The sequence below is a fragment of the Drosophila hydei genome, unplaced genomic scaffold (genome assembly GCF_003285905.1).
Source record: "Drosophila hydei strain 15085-1641.00,03,60 unplaced genomic scaffold, DhydRS2 tig00000001-arrow-pilon, whole genome shotgun sequence".
Taxonomy (NCBI): Eukaryota; Metazoa; Arthropoda; class Insecta; order Diptera; family Drosophilidae; genus Drosophila; species Drosophila hydei.
The window spans coordinates 7,314,604-7,336,635 of record NW_022045643.1 but is presented as its reverse complement, the minus strand read 5'-3'; the positions used below and the strand labels follow the sequence as shown (position 1 = coordinate 7,336,635).

The 22,032-nt window shown below is 36.8% G+C and overlaps 2 protein-coding genes across 4 annotated transcripts in view; both read right to left on the bottom strand.

Annotated features, from left to right (window-relative positions):
- LOC111605109 (heparan sulfate 2-O-sulfotransferase pipe) overlaps positions 1–22,032 on the bottom strand; it is a 44,841-nt gene that overhangs the window by 21,546 nt on the left and 1,263 nt on the right. The gene's annotated exons all lie outside the window — the stretch shown is intronic.
- On the bottom strand, positions 14,245–15,650 carry LOC111605110 (arrestin domain-containing protein 2-like). The gene has a single exon (XM_023323454.2). It carries the CDS (start codon positions 15,473–15,475, stop codon positions 14,273–14,275), a length of 1,203 nt encoding a protein of 400 aa, XP_023179222.2. The 5' UTR covers positions 15,476–15,650; the 3' UTR covers positions 14,245–14,272.

Sequence of the window (22,032 nt, the reverse complement as noted above, 5' to 3'; positions counted from 1 at the left end):
ATAGCAGTAGCAGCAGCAGCAGCCATAGAAAATAAAATAAACAAAAATAAAGAAATACGTTGGAACAACTAGTATCAAAATAATAATGACAATAAATGCGGCTATAGGAAAAAGCAAAATGGAGAAAAAAGAGAGCGAGAGATGCTAGGCGGAGTTTTGTGAAGTTTTGTCGACTGCTTGTTGTTGTGGGGCAGTTGCTGGCTTAGTTTTCATCAGGTGCAAAAAGTAATTTATTTCAAATGACTGCACTAGCTGCCACTGAGTAGAAGTTGAAAGTGGAGCCGGCGCACAGCTTGGGCCAGCTTTGGTAAGTGGTAAGTGTAGCCGTTCGCCTGCTCCAAATCGCAGAGCTAGAAGCGAAAGGCTGACTTTCATGTGGCCAGGCAAAAGGCAGTCAGCCAGTCAGGCAGCCAGGCAGTCAGTCAGGTAGGCAGTCAAATGAAATGTATCTGACGGATCTGACACCGTCGCCGGCATGGCCATAAGGCGCTTTAGCTTTTTGGCCACCTGCTGTGCGCACTTAGCTCAGTTAGTTCTGGTCGTGGGTGTTTATTTCATTAGCCGAGCATACACAGTTGATGCCGAAAGTTTGCGTACCAAAAACATTTTACTTATGTTTTGTTTGACGACATTGCGCCCCATCATTTCACTCCGCCTCCCTCCCTCTCACGCACACTCACACCAGCTTCATCTTTGTGCGCCAACTTATTGTTAAAGTTGACACTAAAGTGCGCCGCAAATCCCACTTAAGAGCTGCTTCTCAGATCTCAGTCACGCCCCCCCACCCCACCGCCCGCAGCAACTTTAACTTGTTGTTCTGTACAACTTTTTCCGCTTCTTTTTTTCTCGTTTGTTCAGAAATTTATTGACATTTTGTTTTTGCTCCGCGCGCGTCCCCCCAAGGGCCGCATGGCGTGTAAATGCCGAAAGTTATGTGATTATTAAAATAATTTTACGTGACTGCGTCGATTTCTTTTTCGGACATAGTAGTCAACACATTGTGCCGACTCCAACTCGAATTCGGATTCTGTTTGGATTCCAGTTTCAGTTTGAGTTGCCAACTGGCAACTGGCAACTGGCAACTGCCAACTGGTGACGGCCAACTGGTGACTGCAGTTCGTTTGCTGCCACGTACCACATGTGCCTGCCATTAGGGACCTACACTTGGTTCGTTAGCGTTTTTTGTGTATGCCTGCGAAACGAGTTCTATTTCTATTTCTGCTTCTCTCTTTCTATTTCCCATGCATTTCTATGTGTTGGGGATCGTGGGAGCAGCGCATGTCGCTGATAACTATGCTGGACGCTAGCACTGCGAAAAATGAGGCGCACGAGTCGAGTCATAGAACTATAATTCCATATTGATGCCATTGATCACACGTTTGTAATCATGTTAAAAAAATTAAATAAAAATTGAATTTAAATTGAATTCAATTTAATCATTTTAAAATAGTAATTAAAAATTGAATTTAATAATAACTACTCTTATCTGACTTTTATGTTACATTTAGGTAGTATTTATATCTTGTTTTGCAAATAAAACGATTTAAAATGTTATACGGTTTCTTGGTTCTAGTCTTCCATTGTTTAGAAATATGAATAAGTATGATAACAATTTTTTAAAAATTTATAAAAAAAATCATTTACTGTATTATTTTTATATTTTTAAAAATATTTTTAATTCACTTTTTAAAGTCAAACATTTTATGATATATTATTAATCATCTTAAAAATTAAAATATTAAACATATGTTATTGATATTAGAGATAAAAAAATAATGTTTACTAAATTTTAGGATATTCTATATAATATATTACATTATATTATAAAATATCTTTCTATAAAAAAACTTAAAAAACAAAACAAATAATTATTATAAGCTTAAACATGTATTTTTAATGCCTTGAATGATAAAAAGTAAAAAAAGAAGTTTTAGAGCTTTAAATTATTTTTAAATAATATATATACGATTTTTTTATTAAAATTAAAAAGAAATTAAAAAAAAAATTTAATTTAAAACCTATTTTTATTGCTTAAGAAATTTATTTTAAGCTTCAAATTATGTTTAAAAACATTAGTAAAAATCAGTAGTAAAGTCCAATATTTTTAACTTTAATATATTTTTTTATTATTAAAATTTGACACATTATACTCTAGACTTTAAATATATATTTAAAACTTCAAGCAATTCGCACAAAAAATTAACTTAATTCAAAATCTACCATCAAATTTTTATAACAGTAAACGAAACTGTTCCATTAGGTGATCCGCAATCAATTTAAGTGAAGCGAACTGCAAATTTATTTAGAAATCATGCAAAGAATCAGCTCGTGAGCAGCGTTCCAACCTCTTCCCCCCTCGAGCTGATTGCGCTGCACACACAACACTGAAATGGCGCACGCCTTTCACTTCCAGTGTTGCCTAAGCGAACGAAAGAAATAATAGAAAGAAAAAATGGGAAAAAAAACTAAGCAAATGGCAGCAGCAACAGTTGCCGCATGCAAATTGCTCGCCATTTCCGTTCACTGTCGTTTATACGTAAGCTCAACTGCATCATAAGTAATTTAATTAAACGATGGTAAATTTTCCAACTAATCAAACTGCAAAAATGCACAAACGGCAGTCAACAAATTGTGGCACGTCGACCATTAGAAGCGATACATACAGCCAGCCAGGCAGCCAGCTAGTTAGTTAGTTAGTTGACTTCATGTGCAGCCCGGCGCAACGATAATTCCCGTAAATTGACAAAAATTTATAAGTCATTTGTTGATTTGAGCATTTGCTCGAGCATTTTGCGCAATCTTTATTGACCCAAATGGGGATGCCACACGCAGCGTGTGGCAAAACGATTTAGCAACGGCTTCAGCTTTAGTTTCAGCATCGAGTTAAGCCTCAGCATCGGCTGCACCTTCCCAGCTTCAGCTTCGATTTCAACTGCAGCTCCAGCAAATATTGACATCAGCTTTGGCTTTAGTTTCAGCATCGATTGCAGCTTCAGTCTCACTTGGCTTTAGCTTCAGTTTCAGTATTGACATCAACTGCTGCTCAGCTTCTGCTGCGAATATTCACATCAGCTGCAGCTTTGAATTCTGCATCAATTTTAGCTTTGGCCTAAGACTTGGTCTTAAGTTTTAGTCATCTACTTTAGCTTCAGCTTCTATATTGACATTAGCTTTAATCAGTTTAACATCGACTTGACATCAGCTGCACTTTCAGTTTCAGTGAGTGCTACAGTTCACCTATGGCATCAGCCTTAACGTTGGCTTCAGCCTCAGCTTTAACCTCAGCTTCAGTTTCAACTTCAACTTCATCTTCAGTTGCAGCATGTTTGACATCAGCTTCGGCTTTAGTTTTAGCATTGAGTTCAGCTTTAGCTTCAGTTTTAACATCAGTCTGATGTAGCCTTAGCTTCAGTTGCAGCATTGATATCAATCTCTCCTTTAACTTACATCAGCTTCAGCTTCAGCTGTGTCATCAGCTTTAAAGTTAGCTTCAGCACTGACATGAGCTTCAGCCTCAACTACATCTCAGAGCTCAACATCAGTTTTTGTTTTGATATCAGCTTTAATTTTTGCCACTGCTTCAGCTTTAGGTTTAGTTTTGACATAAGTTTAAGTTTCAGCTTTATTATTGACATCATCTTCAAGCTTTAGCATCGTTTACATCAGCTTCATCATATGCCTCAGCATTGACACCAGCTACAGCTTCAGTTTCAGCATCTGCTTTAGCTTCAACTTCAGCATTCGCTTGAGCTTTAGCATCTGGTGCCGCCTCAGCTTCAGCAGCGGCAACAGCCTGAAGCAATCAATAGATACTCGAACTCATTAGACAAGTTTCGAAAGGTGTTTGAACCCGGCTTTAGTTAAATTTATTGGCCCGCTGGCTGTTGCGTTCAAGTGGTGGCAGCAGCAGCACCAGCTCCAGCAGCAGCACCAGATCAAGTTGAAAGAACCCATGACATGGCCGAAAAGAATTATGAATATTGAGTATTTGCACACGTCCATGACTTTGACCATAGATTCTATTTGGTCATTAACATACAGCGCACCGCAGAACCGCTTGGCCATGACATAATCAGCACATGGCATCGACTTCAGCTGCGTCTTTTTATAACTAGTTTGGCCGCCGGGTCAGAAGGATGATTTGGCTTATTTGATATGCGCAAAATGAGAAATATAAAAACGTAAATTAACCTTTGTTCAACAGAAGTTCAATAAACTTTACGACTTTTAATTTTGGCTTTTTTTTTTGCTTTTTACCTGCAAACCTTTCGCTTGACTTCATATCATTATGGCTAGTTCATTAGCTAATGCCCGTTTGCTATTGTCAACTGGGCTCGGTTTAATGAGGCCTACGGAAGGCTGTTTCGCAATGGCTGTGTGAAAGGCAGGTGGCTAAGGTCGCCACGAGAAGTGCATAGAGAGTCGCTGGACCCTATGGATGGTGGCTCAAGCAGATGCCGTTACTTGGCAAATTTATAACTGCGCAAGGTGTCGAGGTCAGTTTAAGGTCTTGCGATAGATCTATGGAAACTGTGAGAATGTTGCGGAATAGAGAGAATTCCAAGCCAAGCACGAAGTGGAAGAAAGCAAAGACGTAAACAATTTATTATGAGATAAGACTTGAGTTGCTTAGAAAATGAAATTTTGCCTCCATTAGCTTAAAGTTCTTAAATTTCCATCTCAGTTGAACAGAAGAGTAAGGCCATCTTTTTAATAATTAGACGAGGGTTATTTAACATGGGCCACGTCCAAATGTTGACCCACTGCAAGAAAACGGACTTAGCCACAGCAAGTTCACTCAAGGCAATGCGGCCCGGCCCGAACAATGGAAAACACTTTTGCTATTTTTTTAAGGGCAACAATTTTCCAGAGTTTTGTTGATTTTCGGCTGTTGTTTCTTTACGCTCACCTTTATGACAATTACTTTGTTGCGGTAATTGCGGCTAGATATTTTTAATGCTTTCGGTTTCTGCTTTAAATTTATGCTGATTTGTTTTTAAATGCCGCCAGTGGTTTGTTATTAAAATAAACAGTGGAGATATATATATAAATATATATATAGTTAAAATGTGAAATGAAATTAAAATAAACAAAATTGCAACAGTTTCTCAGCTGCTCAACTTGTGAGCTGTTTCTCAGCTGTTTCAATTAACAGACCCTCAGCGCCGGAGATCTCTGGCCTCTCAGGCGTTATATACTTTTTTTCTGCAGACTTCAATTAAATCATATGCCAAGCTCAGCAGCATAAAATTGTTGTATTTGTCATTGTTGTTAGCTGCTGCTGCTGCTGCTGCTGTTGTGTAGTTGCTTATACAATAACTAAGTCTCGGCCTAGTGCAAAATAAAGCAAAGAGGGAGAGATAGAAAGAGAGAGAGAGAGAAAAGCATAACAAACCTAAAAAACAATTGCGTAAAAAATTCACATGCCTCGAATCGCTGCTCTCAAAGATTATACAACTTTCTAATCAAAACAAGCCTTGCATTATTGTTATTATTTTTAATTTGTTATTTCTTAGTTTACTCTCTATTTATATATATTTGTGCGCTGGCTGCTCGCTTTGATTTCTCGATTTCCATTCAATTGGCTCAATTCGAGCTTCAAACTTGCCTCTCCGAATTTTTATAGCTTACCGGTTTCTTACGCACTTTTGGACCAAAGTCGGTCAAGAGAGCTGGAGAGCGAATGGCACGTAGAACGTTTTAATTACAATTGGCCTAGTTTGTTGTACAGAGATTTTTGTGTGGAGCTCGGCGCAGTCGATGCTGCTATCAGATCCGAGTTAATAGTTTAATTGGCAGTCGTGGCACAGAAACTGGCCCAAAGCGCATTTGGGAATTGCTACATGACGGCAGACGGACATAATTGTAGGCTCCAAGAATCAAGCCTATAGGAAAATGCTTTGAAACTTTTTTAAAGCATAAAAATTTGTATATGAAATGATGACATATTTCTACAGAATTTAGAAAGTTTTTAAGTGTTTCGCTTGTCAGATAAATGTTTATATATCTGAAAAGAATCTGGGAATTCATAAGCTTTATTAATTATATAAAAAGTTGCTTGGCTGTTAAGCGAGCTGCTAGGAGTCTAGAAGAAGAACTCGTTTAGTTTAGTTCGAAGACTGTGAATAGTGTTTTAAGAACTGTGTTGGCTGCAGCTGAATGTAAATTTCTTTGAGTGTCTTTGGCCTGAACACACAACATATCGGACTTCAGTGTATATAGATTTTAAGAAAATTAATGTAACAAGCAGAAGAAGGCATGGCAGAGCCCACCAACTATAGAAATTCGTGTTCAGCAAGGCGAACTGTAGTCTAACTGTCAATCTGTAGACCTCAAATATCGAAGAGATATTCCTTTACACTTAAACTTTTTATTCCTTGATATAAAAAAAGGCTTTTAATATTTGGTATATCAGTTCAGGGTATTTGCTAGTCGAGCACTCACATGATTTTGACTATCTACTAAGTACTTTTTAAATATTCAAAATTTCTTATTCACAAATATTTGTTTAAGCAAATACTTGTTTACATTTACTTGTTTACATTCCAGAAGCATTCGCCTCTCGTTGATAATTTTATAATAATAATCACAAAACTCAAACTGTTCATTAGACTAGCATTAACATAAAACGGAAAAAGTTAATGACTTTTTGGCATTGGAGCGTTAAGTATAATAAAAATAATGTTTAAGTATAATCAAAATAATGTTTAATCATTTTATGAATGCGATTATTGTAATAGGCCGCGAGTATCCCAGAGTTGGACATGGCCAAGACTTGCTCTTGGCGTCTGTGCAACAACAGTTACAATATGGCAACGTATTACATGTGTATCGGTGCTGGCGTTGTTAGCCAAAGTAGCGTTAAACACGCACTTGGTTCAAGTTGAACGTGCCAGCTAGTTAGTGAAGCATGCTAGACCGCTCACTCGCCCTCTCTCCCTCTCTCTCTCTCTCTCTAGATTGTTCATGGCATGACAGTTGCATATCCATCAGCAGCTGTTGAAATATTTCACGTATCTAATAGAACGTGATCTCATAAAAACGGCAATGGACCGTCTAGCATAATATGCTTGTTGCATGCTCTCTATTTCATGATTTCGGATTCAGGCTCATTTTGGGAAAGTCTTCGATTGAAAACAACAACAGCAAAGCAAATCGATGAATTGCTGCGGTTTTCCATGCTGCGACTTTCAATTGCAAATCGTCTAACAACGGCAGCTTGCAACGGGCAACGTGCAACATGCGTTGCAATATGCAGCAGTCCGTTGAGGCCGCCGATTTAGATTAGCGACAAATTGTTTTTTGCCAACTGCTTTCGTTTCGCGAATATTCACACAATCGCAGTCACAGTCACAGTCACAGTCACACTCGGAGTCACAGTCAGAGTCATGGTCATTGAATAAAAGTGTCAATCTGGCCAACATCATCATTAGCTGCATCATTATCAAGGCAATCATTACGATCCGCAAGCTACAAGTTGAACGTCTTTAAAGACAATTCTCTCAATTGTTCACAGCGTTTATTTTTTTTTTTTTCGCTATGAATGGAAAGTATTCAGAGGTACTCAAATGTTGCAAATAGTTATATTTGTTTAAGTATAAATATATGTATGTATATGCAAAGCTTATATAGTGTTAAAGAAGGGGAAGGAGAGAGAGAGAGGGAAAGATTTTTCCTTTGCACATTGCCTTAAAAATAATATATTAGTTGGATTTTTTAGAGTTAGACAAGTTTAAATTGTAATAAAGTATTAAAATATATATTTTTATGTCAATGAAATTAGCTTAGTTAGATAAATTAATTTATGGCAATATATAAATATGTAAAGCTGTGGCCGTTATTATCAATTTTATCTATTTCCATAATTATCACAATAATGACCGACAACAACTTTGAAGAAGCATTAGCCAATGACTCCATTAACCAAGAATGAACAAGGTAATTATTTTCTTAATAAATTAAAAAAAAATCTAGTGTTGCTCTGACTTTAATCTCTTTATAATAAAATGTCAAAGAAAATTCAATAAGAAACAATTAACAACTATTAAATGTGTTGTCAAATAAATCAATGTTGCTTACTTAAAGTTGTAGGCCTCTAAAGAGAAACAAACTATATTGACAACTTTTTAAATATATCAATAAAATACCGTATCACAGTCATATTATCAGCCTCAGCAGCCATCAATTAGGAATACAAGCCAACTTGATGCTTTGTAAAATAAATGTAATTAAAAATTTGTAGCCATAAAATATTTTGCGAGCTCCAAGCTTAGCTGAATTCCCACTCACGTCAATTAAAAAAAAGGAAATAATGAAAAAAATACATAAATAATTAATTTAATGTCAAGTGATATGCATACAATATGTTTATACGATTTCACAACAAATGGTTGTAGCTAGTCACGAGACTTGCTGCTACCTGTTAAGCAGCTGCCACGTGATGTGGCAACTGCTGTGGGGCACCTCATTTATAAAAACGTCATCTAACCCATTTTCGTTGTTTTTATACTTGTGAAGCGTTGTGCTTCATTTGACTTGGATTAGTGCGCAGCTCCCGTAATTAAGTTGTAAAATCTATGTACGTGCGGCTTGTTCGAGTGTGCCCCATAAAGTCCTAAGTACACAACAACGACACCAACTGCCAGCGTGGAGAGTGTCGAGTGGGCTGTGTGTAAACCAAATATAAAAACTTGTGTCAAAATGCTTAGCTACAAATTCATTAAGAGCAGCATTTCTCTGGCGTCCCGGAGCAGTAGGTGTTGCTGTGCATGCAGCGTGCAAACGTTTGAAGCGCCCCTCGCTGCCAGTTTGTCAACGATTAACACACTCTGATTGTCATTTGTTTTTGGCTTTCCACAGCTGCGAGGTCTACATTTGCTTTTGGCCTTCGCAGCGCTCCTAATTGTGACAATTAACAATTTTCATAATGTTCACATAACTCAGCGTGTTGTGTGTGTGTGTGCGTGTGTTTGTGTGTGGATTTCAAATTTTCTAATCAGATGTGTGCTAAACTGTTTGCCAGCTCTAAGCTTAATTGTAAACAATTAGCGATTTCGCTCAATGTTTGCACAGGCTGTCAGCTATTTGCAATCCGGGCCCAGGCAAGCCTTACAGGTAAACAGCAATTGGAGCTAACGTAATGTACAGGATGACCAAATAGGTGCAGTAGGAAATGAAGTTACCATCAAGACACATCAAGCTATTTTGTTGTTTCAAGTTTTAGCTTAAAGCCAATTTGTATCACAGCTTTGCAATGGCAAATGAGCGTAAGGCATTCATAGCTTAGCTGCAATTTTTCTACATATTTTTAATTATTTTTGTTTTTCATGTCAAAACTTTTTGTATATATGAATTGCTCAACAACAGAGGCAGCTTGAATTGCTGAGCTTGAAGACTACCAGTCATATGAACAGACGAGCCAACAGCAGGCAGAACAAACTCTTTATACTTCATAACATAATGACAAAGGCAACGTAGCAATAATGAGAAGCGCAAAGAGAGGTTGCACTTATAGAGCAAGCAGTTGAGACTGCTTGGTGTAGTAGAATAATATAATATTAACATAATTTGAAGCATAGTTTATAAATGACAAAACACAACTTTTAATTTGAATGTTCAATAAAAGTTAATAATTTTTTCTTAATCAACTAAAAACTTAAGCCATCTGCTTGCTGTGCTTATTCCCACTTTCAGAGTCTACTTGTGCTTCACGCAAAAATCTTATTAAATATCCAAGTGCAGCGTTACTTCTGGCTGCTTTGTAGATCTTGTTCAGCTTTGCTCTTTAAGTTGTCAGCAGCATGCGAAACAGCAGCAACAGCAACGGGAACAGCAACAGCAACAACAACTGACAACAGCAACAGTGCAACTCGGCAAATCCGAAATGCACTTCAGGCCATGGCCACGCCCATGGGGCAGTAAAATTTACCTAAGTAGGCTGCTGTTTTTGCCAGCTCTTGAATTGGCCAGAGGCTGCTTGCTGGCACAGGAATTGCAGTGGAGCTTAATTCGGTTGTGCGGATGGCGGACGGCGGACGGCGGGTTGCGGATTGCGGATTGCGGATGCGGATGTTTCGTGTGGTCGCCTAGGCGAAAGACTTTGCCATTTGCCGGAGTGCAATTTACTCAAAAGTTGTACGCGTTTTCCTGCCCCAATATGTTGCAGGGGCGCGAAAAACGTTCAAGACAAACAGGCCCCGGTAAATGTGTGTGTAAGAGGCAAGGCTCACGCCCACTTTTTGACTTGGCAGCAGCACGTGCTGCTTGCAGCGAATGTTAATAACATTTGCTGGCAACAACAATGGCAACAGCAAAGCGAAATTTACGCACTCGACGCTGTTTTGTTGTCGTTGTCGTCGTTGCTTCCTTTAACGAGCTCATCCTTGTTGCAACTAGCGCACGTGCCACGCCCCGCATATAGCCATAGCCAGACACAGCCATCTTCTGCTTACTTTTACTACTTGACGCTGTCATTTGCGGCATTGCAATTAATTTTTGCTTGCTCTCCCTCCGAGTGTGGGTGTGTGTGTGTGTGTGTGTGTGTTGCTTGTAGATTTTAGGTCAGGATGCAGACATGCAGCTCGGCACACTAATTTCTGATCTCAGCCATAGCCTTGACAACAACTAGAAGTTGTCAAACGCTTCTCATTTAACGCCTGCATGGCTCAGCCATCAAGAGAGGATGCGGAGCAGGAGGCGAGCTTCCAATTATGGCTCGGTTAGCTGTTTGGGCCAAGATAAGCGTATGCAACGCTCGTATTATCAATTGAGCTCAGGTGCAATGAGCTTAAAGCGAGTTTTAAGCTGAAATTGTGAAACTGCCTCTGCATAAAGGCGCCTTTATCGAACCTTAGCTACTGCACAGTCTCTGTTCTCTCAATTTGCTCTTAATTTCTTCAATTTACTCGCTTGGCTTCAGTAATTTACCAAAAAAAAAAAAAAAGAAAAATAATCGTGCATGTCTTCGATTTGCTTAAACTTTCGCCATGTGCTGCAGCTGTCCGCCCACTTGCCACGCCCAGCAGCCATTATCTAGACCCCTGACAATTAGCATAAATGCATATTACACACAGAGAGAGAGATACTAAGAGAGAGAGAAAAGAAAAATTGCTTAATTAATTTCCAAGCGATTGGCATAAAATTGAAAGCATGCGAGTTGCGAGCTCTGCAAATAAAATTTAATTTTAATGCAACTTAGAGTCGACTAACCAGGCGCTGTTAGTGTATGTGTGTGTGTGTTTGTGTGGGCAGCAACTCCCTTGGGATGTATTCTGTTTGATATTTTTATGTGCAAGTTGTGTGTGCGGTAAAACGAGTTACAGACGTTGACGACCTACTTTAAAGCCTTCGCCTGGCAAGGCGGGCGTCAGCTGCTGCGGCTGCTGCTGCTGCTTGGAAGCTGGCGCCACTTTCTTTGGCGTCCCGTTGACTGGTTGACACCAATTTGAATGGCAAGTTTTCAGTTTTCGATCGCAGCTCAACTTGGGCACTTTATGGCATTGTGCTAAGACTGAATTGCAAATAATCGCCGCACAGCCAGAAGCGAGACTGCCGGCTCTAATATGAAAAGCGTTTCTAAAGCATTCAACTGAAATCATTTTTCTAGCTGCAATCAAGAAAATTATCAATTTACACCGGCAGAGATCTCATTTCCTCTCTCTTTTGCTGAAGGCCACTTTCCTAGGGAAAAGTGTGCGTTCAAACTGAATTTAATGGGTGTTAATCTCAAGAGAAAGCCCGCTTAATAATTACAACAGAAAATTATATACCAATCAGAGTTGAATTAAAGCTGCATAAGATCTAAATCTCAATTTCAATTGATTGTTATATAACGTAACATGTGATGAAAAGTGTGGGAAATATGTATTAAATAAATTCAATAATTTATAGACACTGAACGAACAGAGCCGAACGACGCTGCGTATACTTAATTTCTTAAATAGTTAGGTGTATAAAATTGTTATCATAATATTTTGTTTGAAAGCTACTTACACATTAGCTGTAAGCTAAAAGAGCAGAGAAACCTGAATGTTACTGCTGCACGACAAAGCAGAATAAAAGCTGGAGTTACACTGCGTATACTTAATATATAATGAATGTTTTTTCTAGAGCTTGACAAGCTTATATTATAATAAAATATAGAACTAAAATTTTTTTATAAACAAATAAAGTTATATTAGACGGGAAATATTATGACATTTATGTTAAAATATGATTTTGGTCCTAAAAAAAAATTTATAAATTAAGTTTTTCAAAAGGCAAAAGTGTTTACATCTCATTAGACTACAACTAATCTAATTAAGTTTTCTCTACATGATTCATAGAGACAAATATATATATTTTGCAAGTTATATATAAGCTCTAACTCCATATAATCAGAAGCTGATCATTTTCAAATACTTTTTTCTTCTACAGCTCCATTTGACTTTAAATCTTTGATTGAAAACTCAGCCTTAAATGGCTATTTGAAGCTGAATTGTTTTAAATTCTTTCAGCAACAACTCAATGCGCCAATAATTGATGCTGGCCACTGGAATCGATTGCACTTGAAGTCCACGCCTAATGCTCGCACACTTCACAATTGTCAGCTACCAAAAAATGGCCATAAAAGGCCGGCAGTTTGCTCTAAAAAGAATCCGAAAACTGCAATAAAGCAGTTCAAGTTTTAGCCATTTGGTTGTTGTTGGCCAATATTGGCCAAGACCAAGCCGAATGCACTTTCAAAAATAAAAAAAAAAAATAAAACAAAAAAAGGCGAAAAAACAAAGGCAAGTCGAAGCCAATGCCGCCTCAGCAGCCGAACAGACCCCGAACGACCCGCGCATAAAAGTCGAAGACAAGTCTCGGAGCAACAAATTGAAATTGTAACAAAATGCTCACGACAAATATGCGGTTGCTGTGCATGGTTACAGCTTTTCGTTATTTTTTTTTCGCTCATTGCAGTGCGCTCCTATGACGCAATGGTCGCATTCGAGTCATGTGCTCTGCCAGTTGTGTTTGTTGGCTTTTGGCAGCGGCTAACCGCAGGGTGGGGCGGGGTAGGCTATGGCTGTGGCTGCGTCTAGGCCAGCTCCAGAGCCAGTCCAGCATGGACTTTTTTAAGCGTTTACTATAATTAAAACTTAAAACTGCATTTTTCAGTCTCAGCATCGCTGAGGAGTGGTCCGCAGCAACAAAAGCTACACGTTAACAAAACAATAAAATTGTTGCAGAAACAGAAATTAAGTCGACATAAGTGAATGTACATATAAACTACATAAGATCGTCGGCATTTATAATTAAAATACTTTTTTCTTTGTAATGTTTATTAAAAAAAATAAATTGGAAGTTAGCTCGGCTTTGTTTAGTAAGGCGAGGCGGGACTCTATAGATGTCTGAAGAAATGGAAAACGAGAGAGACAGAGTGAGTGAGATAGAGAGAGGGAGGGAGGGAGAGGGAGGAGAAACATGGGCGAGAGTATGTGAGAGAGAGAGTAAGAGGGAGAGTGAGATGGTAGAAGTGAGAGAGAGAGAGAGTGTAAGAGAGCGGGAGAGTGAGAGGGTAGAAGTGAGAGAGAGAGAGTGCAAGAGAAAGTGTAAGAGGGTGTTAGAGAGAGTGTAAGAGAGAGTATAAGAGAGTATAAGAAATAGAGAATAAGAGAGGGAGAGAATATAAGAGATTATAAGAGAAAGTATAAGGAGTATAAGAGAGTATAAGGAGTATAAGGAGTATAAGAAAGAAAATATAAGAGAGAGAAAGAGTGTAAGAGAAAGAGAGTATAAGAGACAATATAAGAGATTATAAAAGAAAGTATAGGGAGTATAAGAGAGAGTATAAGAGATCATAAGAGAAAGTATAAAGAGTATAAGAGAGAGTATAAGGAGTATAAGAGAGAAAGTATAAGAGAGGAGTGTAAGATAAAAAGAGAGTATAAGAGAGTATAAGAGAGAGTGTAAGAGTGAGAGAGAGAGAATACAAGTGTGAGAGTATAAGAGAGAGATTGTGAGGGGAGATATTAGAACATGTGGAAGAAATTGATATATCTGAGTGAAAAAATGGGAAGTGGTAGGCAGAGGGAGCTTCTAAAAGAGAGATAGAGAGAATGTGTGGAAAAAATAGAATCATATAAAAAAAATTTAAGATGAGCACATTCGTAATTCCTCAAGGAAGTAGGCATAACATAGATAGCAGAAAAAATATTTGTTTATCTATAAGACTAGGATATATATTTTAAATAAATATAAAAGGAATAATTGAGACTGTTCTCAAACACTACCAATGTACAAGCATTCATCAATTTTTTGGTTCTTTTGGAGATTGGCTTGGAGCTACAGTCACATCTTGATTCGAATCAGCCTCGGGTGTAGCGTCGCATGCATTGCTCTTTACAGGTGCTTTGGGCAATGCTTTGACAGTATAGGATGGCATAAACTTGTCGTCAACCAGCTCTATGGAATGCCTACTAATCTTTTCGGGACGATGCAAGAGAACTGTCTCACTAGTATACAAAGCCGGTCGGTCTACGTGACTTCGCGAGATCTTCTTGGCGTCTGGTATAAATTCTCTGCTTGGTTTGGGAGGTCCACTGTCCCGCAATGGAATTGTGCCGATTGTAATGGGCACGGTGATATTCCATTTCATATGGAGACCACTGAAAATGACAGTTAGTCTGAGCTGATACCCTATTTCTATGATGTGCGGCCCCTGCGTCGAGGGCGGCACGGTTGGTATTTCGTAGCTGGCACCTATCTTTCGTGCCGTCTGACGTGTCACTCCCTCGTTCTGTCTTTCGCCGCGTTTGTATGATGTATTATGCCGTCGAGTAGTATTGACCTTGAATGTGTATGTCTGTATCAGGGTCATCATGAAAGCCTTGAGATTTACTTCCGACTTATTATCCACATCCAGGGTGTAGTCGATTGACTGACCTGGTACGTAGCCACCAAAGGGTATGTGGAGGCTCAGTTGGACGTCGCCGCTAGAGGGCCAAAATGTCCGCGTGCTCGTCAGCTCAATGGGCTTCAGCATCTCCGGATGCAAGTTGAGATCGTAGTGCTGCAGCACAGCCAGCGGCTGTTTGAACACCTTCTTCATCAGCGCACGATCCACCACGAGCGACAAATTATAGGACACCTTGCCATACCTGCCCAGGCAAGAGGTGGGGCAATGTGGCGGCAGTGGTATGGAAAATGAATAGTTATGCGTGCCGGCCGCTAGCTCTCCTCTTTCGGCCAAATTCTGCTCAAATCTCGTGTACGTCTCGACTGCAGTCGAGACGAATCTCTCGTTTCGCATCTCATCGGTTGTGTGACTGCTTCGAGTCTCATCGAAGGCAACTTTCGCCAGGCCAACAAAGAGTATATAGATGCCAGTTATAGCTTTCGGGGTCGTAGTTCTCAATATGATTCTACCCGTTATCTTCTCGCCGCTGTAGAACAATGCATTGGCCCGGTCGAACTTGAACTCACAAACAGTGGATAAATTAAAGGAAACCATGAGGTACCGTTAGATTTCAGTGCATAAGAAGTGACTTGAATTTACAGTTGCATTACTAATTTCAAGCTCTGATATTCCAATGTATTTTTTGTATTAAAAAACAAATGAAATCCAAATGAAGTCCCAATAGGCTGCAGTATATAAGAAATTACCTAAATTTAATGGAGCATTAATTTCAAGCTCTAATATTTCTATATATTTTCTTAATATATATTTTCAAAGCTGTCTAGGTTTCCAGAAGTGGCCAAGAGTAGAAAAAGGTTTATGGATTACAAATTTCCAATCGAAAAGCTAGGCTAGCTAGTTGAAAGCGTTGAAATCTTAAAAGATTTTGTCAAGTAGGCGAAAAGCTAAAGTTGCTGCGAAAACTCGGCTTCATCTCAGAGGGAGTCAAGTCTGCAAATCAAGATGTTTCAATCGAAATGCTGGAAAATGATTCGACTCCAATATAAAAATCTTTTCTATTTCAAAACTTTAAAAGTTGCTTTCAATTGTTAACTAAAAAAATAAAATCAGCTGAATAGCAGCTTCTAGACAAAGTCCAAGTCTAAATATAGAAATATAAAAAAATATTTAAAAGTAAATGGAAAACATTTTTCGTATTTATATTTATCTTAAATTTGTATTAACTGAGTCTGAACAAGTTGATGGATTAGCTTTTTCAGTTAACACGCTCCTTAAGCTGGAAACCAGTTTATAGATTTGGCATTCAGGAAGCTGAACCATTGTTGCCACGCCGCATTGCCGTTGGTTGCACGCATGAGCCATTCGATTGGCACTGCGAGTGCATCGAATGGCAGCTGAGCAAAGATGCAAAGCACTCAGCGAAGTGAGCTTTACTTTGAAATTTATTATTGATTTTTGTTTAATTTTTGGTGAAAGGTGCGCTGTTTGCGATTTGCGTCAAGTTACGTGTGGGTCACAGCACCTGCCACAGCGCCGAGCTCATCCAACAGCAGCGGCAGCGGGCGGTCAATCAAATACGTAATATGGGCAAAATGGGAATGCCCTTAATACGCCTGGGAAACGAGAGTTTTTGGCCGCACAGCACGTGGCTGGCAACACATTGACTAGCTAAAAAAAAACAAAACCTAAAAACAAAAAAAATGATTGAAAAGATTTATGTTTTACGAACATGTTGCTCGAACTTCAATATGCACCGCAGCTGCTTGCTGTTTGCTATCATTAAAATCCATTTTTGATTTTAGCCTTTCACAACAATAAACAACAAATAAACCAAGCCACGGGTGAGTCTCAGCCCTCACAACTGTGCTTCATTAGCAAGAATCTGCCTTAGATGTATATGTTTCATACTTTCCTTTTAACAGCTAACAAATATTATATCTATCAAGTTTAACGTGAGATTACAAAATTAAACTTAAATCATTTACCCTTACCGAAAACTGTTATACTGCTAAAACTGTTAGTGAATTTGAGCGCAGGCTGCATAGTTTTAATATCAGCCGAAATACACTGTACTTCATTTAAGTATAAAATTTGAATTGAAGATAAACTGTTATACTGTTATACTGTTATACCTAGAACAAAGCTCAATTTTAATACTCACTGAAATTTATTCTGTTTAATACAAACTACGTCGCAGCATTTCAATTTGCTTAAAGCAAAACTGTTATACTGTTATATATATATATATATATATATATATATATATATATATATATATATATATATATATATATATATATATATATGTATACTGTTATATTTACTCCGGTTTCAAAGACAAACTTCATTAAGGCCTTTTTATGAGCTTCAGGTAAAACTGTTATACTGTTATACTCAAAGCTAATTTTGATGAAAGTCTGTTGTGTCTCATTTATGGTGCAGAAAATGATGATTTGGGCATTTGTATTTGCTTTAGGCAAAAGTGTTATACATTTATACTCAAGAAAAATATAATACAGTCTCTACATTATAACAATTCTCTATTTAACTACAATTCGAGCTCTATTGGGAAAGAACTGTTATACTATTATACTTGAGAAAAAACTCAAAATAATCTCTATATTTTTTATATGAACTGAAATTTATTTAGATTACAAAGCTGAGCTTCATTAGAGCCTTTCACTTTGCTTTAGGTAAAACTGTTATACTTATAATAAATCTCAAGCCAGATCTGCTTGAATTATTTCCAAATAATCAGATGTTTGCATAAAATTTGATTGTTTTTTTATAGCAAAATTTCATGCAAGAGTTGTAAAAATTATTTTTTTCTTTTGTGTTTTTCTTAAACAACAGCAACAAATTTCAATTTAATTTATCTACTTTTTTTGCTTTTGCCTTTGCCGTACTCATAGACGAGCGAAAGTGAGTAACTACCTGGCGTAAAGTATGGAGACAGCGATGTAGACTCAGAGTGGAGTCTTTCAAGTATGTAAATCACCTTAACTACAGCACACGGTGCAGATTTATGGGCGCCAGCCACTTGGCGAGCAGAATTTTTTATGGCACCCAAAAGAGCGTGGACCATGGAACATGCTCGGCTTACCAAAGAGCATAGAAAACTGACTACGCGCTGGGTGGTGCGGCGGCGGTTGGGCAATGCGGCCGCAGAACTGTCACAATCGATTAGATGCCGTCGCCATAAAAAAGGGCGTAAAGTGAAAGCAAAGGGGCGTCAATTGCAAAAGAGCAATTAGCATCAGGCTGAATTTTTATGCAGGTAACTCTACCAATATATATATATATATATAAATATTAACCAAACACTCTGAAGATGCTAAGTGGTTTCTTTTGGCCAGCTGAGTCAGCAATTTAGCAAATTGTCAAAGTGTGCCTCAATCAAGCTATTTAGCATTGATGTAAAGTATAAAGTGTTATAAATGTATAAAAACTGTTATAAATAGCAAAGTGTTATAAGGCAAAAAGGCACATTTAGGCACAGCTAATGAGCTCAGATACTCATATATTATTATATTATTATAATTATATAAATATATATTATTATAGCTATATTTATAATTAAATTTATTAATTTATAGCAGAAGAGTGCAGTGAGTAAAGTGTTATATATATATAGCGAAGTCTCATAAAAAGCTGTCTTTCTCATTTGAGTATTCATATAACACTTTTTATAAGAGCTAAGCAATATAAAGTACAGTCTTATAAAGTGTTATAAGACAACAGTCGAGTTTTATATATACAAATTTATCAATTTAATATTTTATATTCACTAATCTGTTATAAATTACTGTTCCGCTAAGTGAGTAATTTAGAAAATGATCCACGTCTGGCCTTATTTGTAGTATAAATGAAGTGCAATAAAGTGTTATAATGTTGTTATATAAAGTACACTCTTATAAGCTGACGTGTTATACACAGTACAATATTATATCTAAGCATATTATTAACAATCCATTAGCCCCTTTTTCATTAGGGTAAATATTTATCTATATATCTCTGCTTTTTTATTACCATTAAATATTAAAGACATTTGCATCGCATTGCAACTCAGTAGCGCGTGCCAGCAACAACAGCAGCAACAAAAGCTTTATCAACAACAACATAATGTACAACATTATCGTTAACATTACGCATTGGCCGCCCCTCCCACTCGCCGACTGGGTCCGCCCTGTCCATATTTGTATATCAAGTGAAAGCTATTCACTTAATTTCCACTTTTTGCTGTTGTTTGTTATTTTTGTGCCAAAACTGTTGTGTTGCACATTTTTCACATGATTGTGTTAATCAGTTTTTACCTTATATATATTGTCTGATACTTGTTTTGTTTTTGCATTTTCAATTTAGTGAAACATAGCGAATTTGGCTGTGACTTTTGACCGCTTTGCATAATATAACTGCCTCTGTGGGTGGGCGTTGTTTTCTGAGCTCGTTTGTTTAGTTTCATTTCTCCTAGAGTTCATGTTTCTCTTTGGCTATAACTAACAACTGTTATACTACAGTCTGGCCATTTGGAGTGTGGGCGTGCGTGTCCGTACTTCGTTTTAGTCAACATCGAAAAAATTTGTGCCACCAAAAGGCGTTAAATAGTTGCGGTTATAAAATGGCTATAATAGTTGGCAACAATGTAAACAATTTTAGGCTTTCACTCGCATTAAATTGCGTGCGAAAAGATATGCTAACAGATGCGGGTAACAGAGCAGCAGCTCTTATACTCTACAACTGTTATAGCGCCTGCATATATGTAACAGGGTAGCAGCAGGCGCCGCCTGTAAACTGTAACTGTTAGAGCTTTCGCTTCCGTCTGCAACGACAGTTTGCACATTCTTGTTGTAAAAATAAAAAGCACAAACGGAAAAGGCAAAGACGCAAAGCAAACTGACAAACGGCACTCTGTAACGGCAGTAGCATTTGCCGGCTAACAGTTAATTAATTGTTTGTACATACAGAAAATATGTGTATGTAAGTTGAATCGACAAACAGTCACACCTATTACAAGAAAGCTGGTATAATTAGCTTTTTGAGAGCGCCCCCCACCTGCTGCAAATGATTTCTATTGAATGTCTGTCTGCCAAGAAAATCATATAATTGTCATCAAGCAGTGCATGGCATAATTGCTGTCAAGCAGTGCCCAAGCCACAGTCGCCGGCGTCGATCAAAGACGACAGAAACAATAACAGCAACAACAATAACAGCAGCTGCCAAAAACAGTCGCAGAGAGTGAGAGAGAGAGAGAGACAGGGAGAGATAAAGCGAAGTGCGAGTTGTGTTGGTTTACATGTCCCGCAGTGCAAGTGCAAAAGTTCTAATTAATTATACACAGCGTGTGACGTCACAATGTTGTGTGGTAATGGAAATATATATATATAAGTGAACTTTATTGATTGTATGCATTGCATGCATTAACGAATGTGTTGTTGTTACATGACTACTCTTGCTCATATGCATATGTATGTGTGTGGGTTTGTGCATAAAGCTACCATGAGAACCAGCAAAAGAATTGTATGTTAATAACATGTGCGTGTTGGTTTTAACAGTGCCAGAGCTGTTAAAAGGCTGCAACTAGCAGCTGTTAATTGACATCTCTGTAATCCACATAATTTAATTGTTAAATTCAACAAACGCCACATAAATTGGCTAGTTAATTAATAAGTGCATTTCTGTGTATACATTTTTAAACAAGCACTCAAAAGCTGCTCACGACGAGTTCTGTTAATCAAACGATGCAACGATTTTTAAATTAATTAATTTAATTAATATCAATTAAGCAGCGGAGGCAACAACAACAAAAGGGCAATGCAAATAAATGCACAATGCCTGCATAAATATTTGTAGTTTATTTTGATTTTGTTAAAATGATTTCATTTTGTTTTACGCCTTTTTCCACTTTGGCACACGGCAAATATTTATTTAATTTTATGGCATAAACAAAAGTTTTTCTTTTTTTTGGTTAATTGCAATGCCAATTAAAAGCTGTTTACCAATTGATTGATTGAATGACTGACCGACTGACTAAATTAAAATAGCCAAGTGACCGAAGCGTACAAATTGTCAAAATGAGCGGAAAATTTAATGCATGCTCCGTTGGAAAAATTATATGCAATTAATTTATAAATAAGTAATTTATTTCCTTAACGGACAGATGCTTGCTTAAACATGACAACAATATAAAAAGCATAATTAAATACGTGTTTATTAACTTCTATTTATTTAAACTGAAATCGTTCATAGCCAACTGCAGTTCTCTGTATATTTAATATTAAATTAATTATAAAATATGTTGATATATTGAAACAAAAAAGAAATAATAGAAAATAAAAATTATTAATAAAAAAATAAATATAAATAAAAAAAGTTAATTATTAAAATATTTTTTATATTTTAATACATTAAAATTAATTTAATTCTCTAAGCTCCTTTTATATTGTATATTTCGTGAGCACAATATTTTCTTATTGTTTTATTTATGCATAAAATATAAAATAAGAAGTTAAAATAATTTAAAAAAATATTTAAATTTTAATATTAAATATATAAAATAAAAATGGCAATTAAAATAAATTTTTTAATGTGTGCCATTATGAACTTAATTATCGCAGCTCCATTAATTGATTCATTTTCATATTATCATATTTTTTTTTTGTTTAAATTATTTTGATTAACATAAAGTTAATATAATAAGTGGTTGAACTAATAAAAGAATTGAATTTTAAAAATAGATAAATAATATAAAAAATATAAGTAAACATACATATATATATATATATATATATATATATATATATATATATATATATATATATATATATATATATATATATATATTTATATAAATATATCTATAAATTAAAAAATATATTTTGCTTATGTTTCAATTATAAATTATAAATAGTTGAAATTGTTTTTAAATTGTGTTACACGTTTGATAATATTAAAATTATGTTAATTAATATTATTATTAATTAATATTAATCCTAGTATTTACTATATGTTTAAGTAACTGAAAATTAAACAGGCATAAACCTCAGGTGTGATTCATTATGAATTTCATTAGTCAAAACTCTGCTGATTGTTTTTATTTCATTAACATTTGCCTAATGTTTATTCGTCGTGCAACTAAAGCAAATTCCCACACC

Coding starts and splice junctions, on each gene's coding strand:
- LOC111605110 (XM_023323454.2), bottom strand. CDS start 15,475: ATGGTTTCCTTTAATTTATCCACTGTTTGTGAGTTCAAGTTCGACCGG.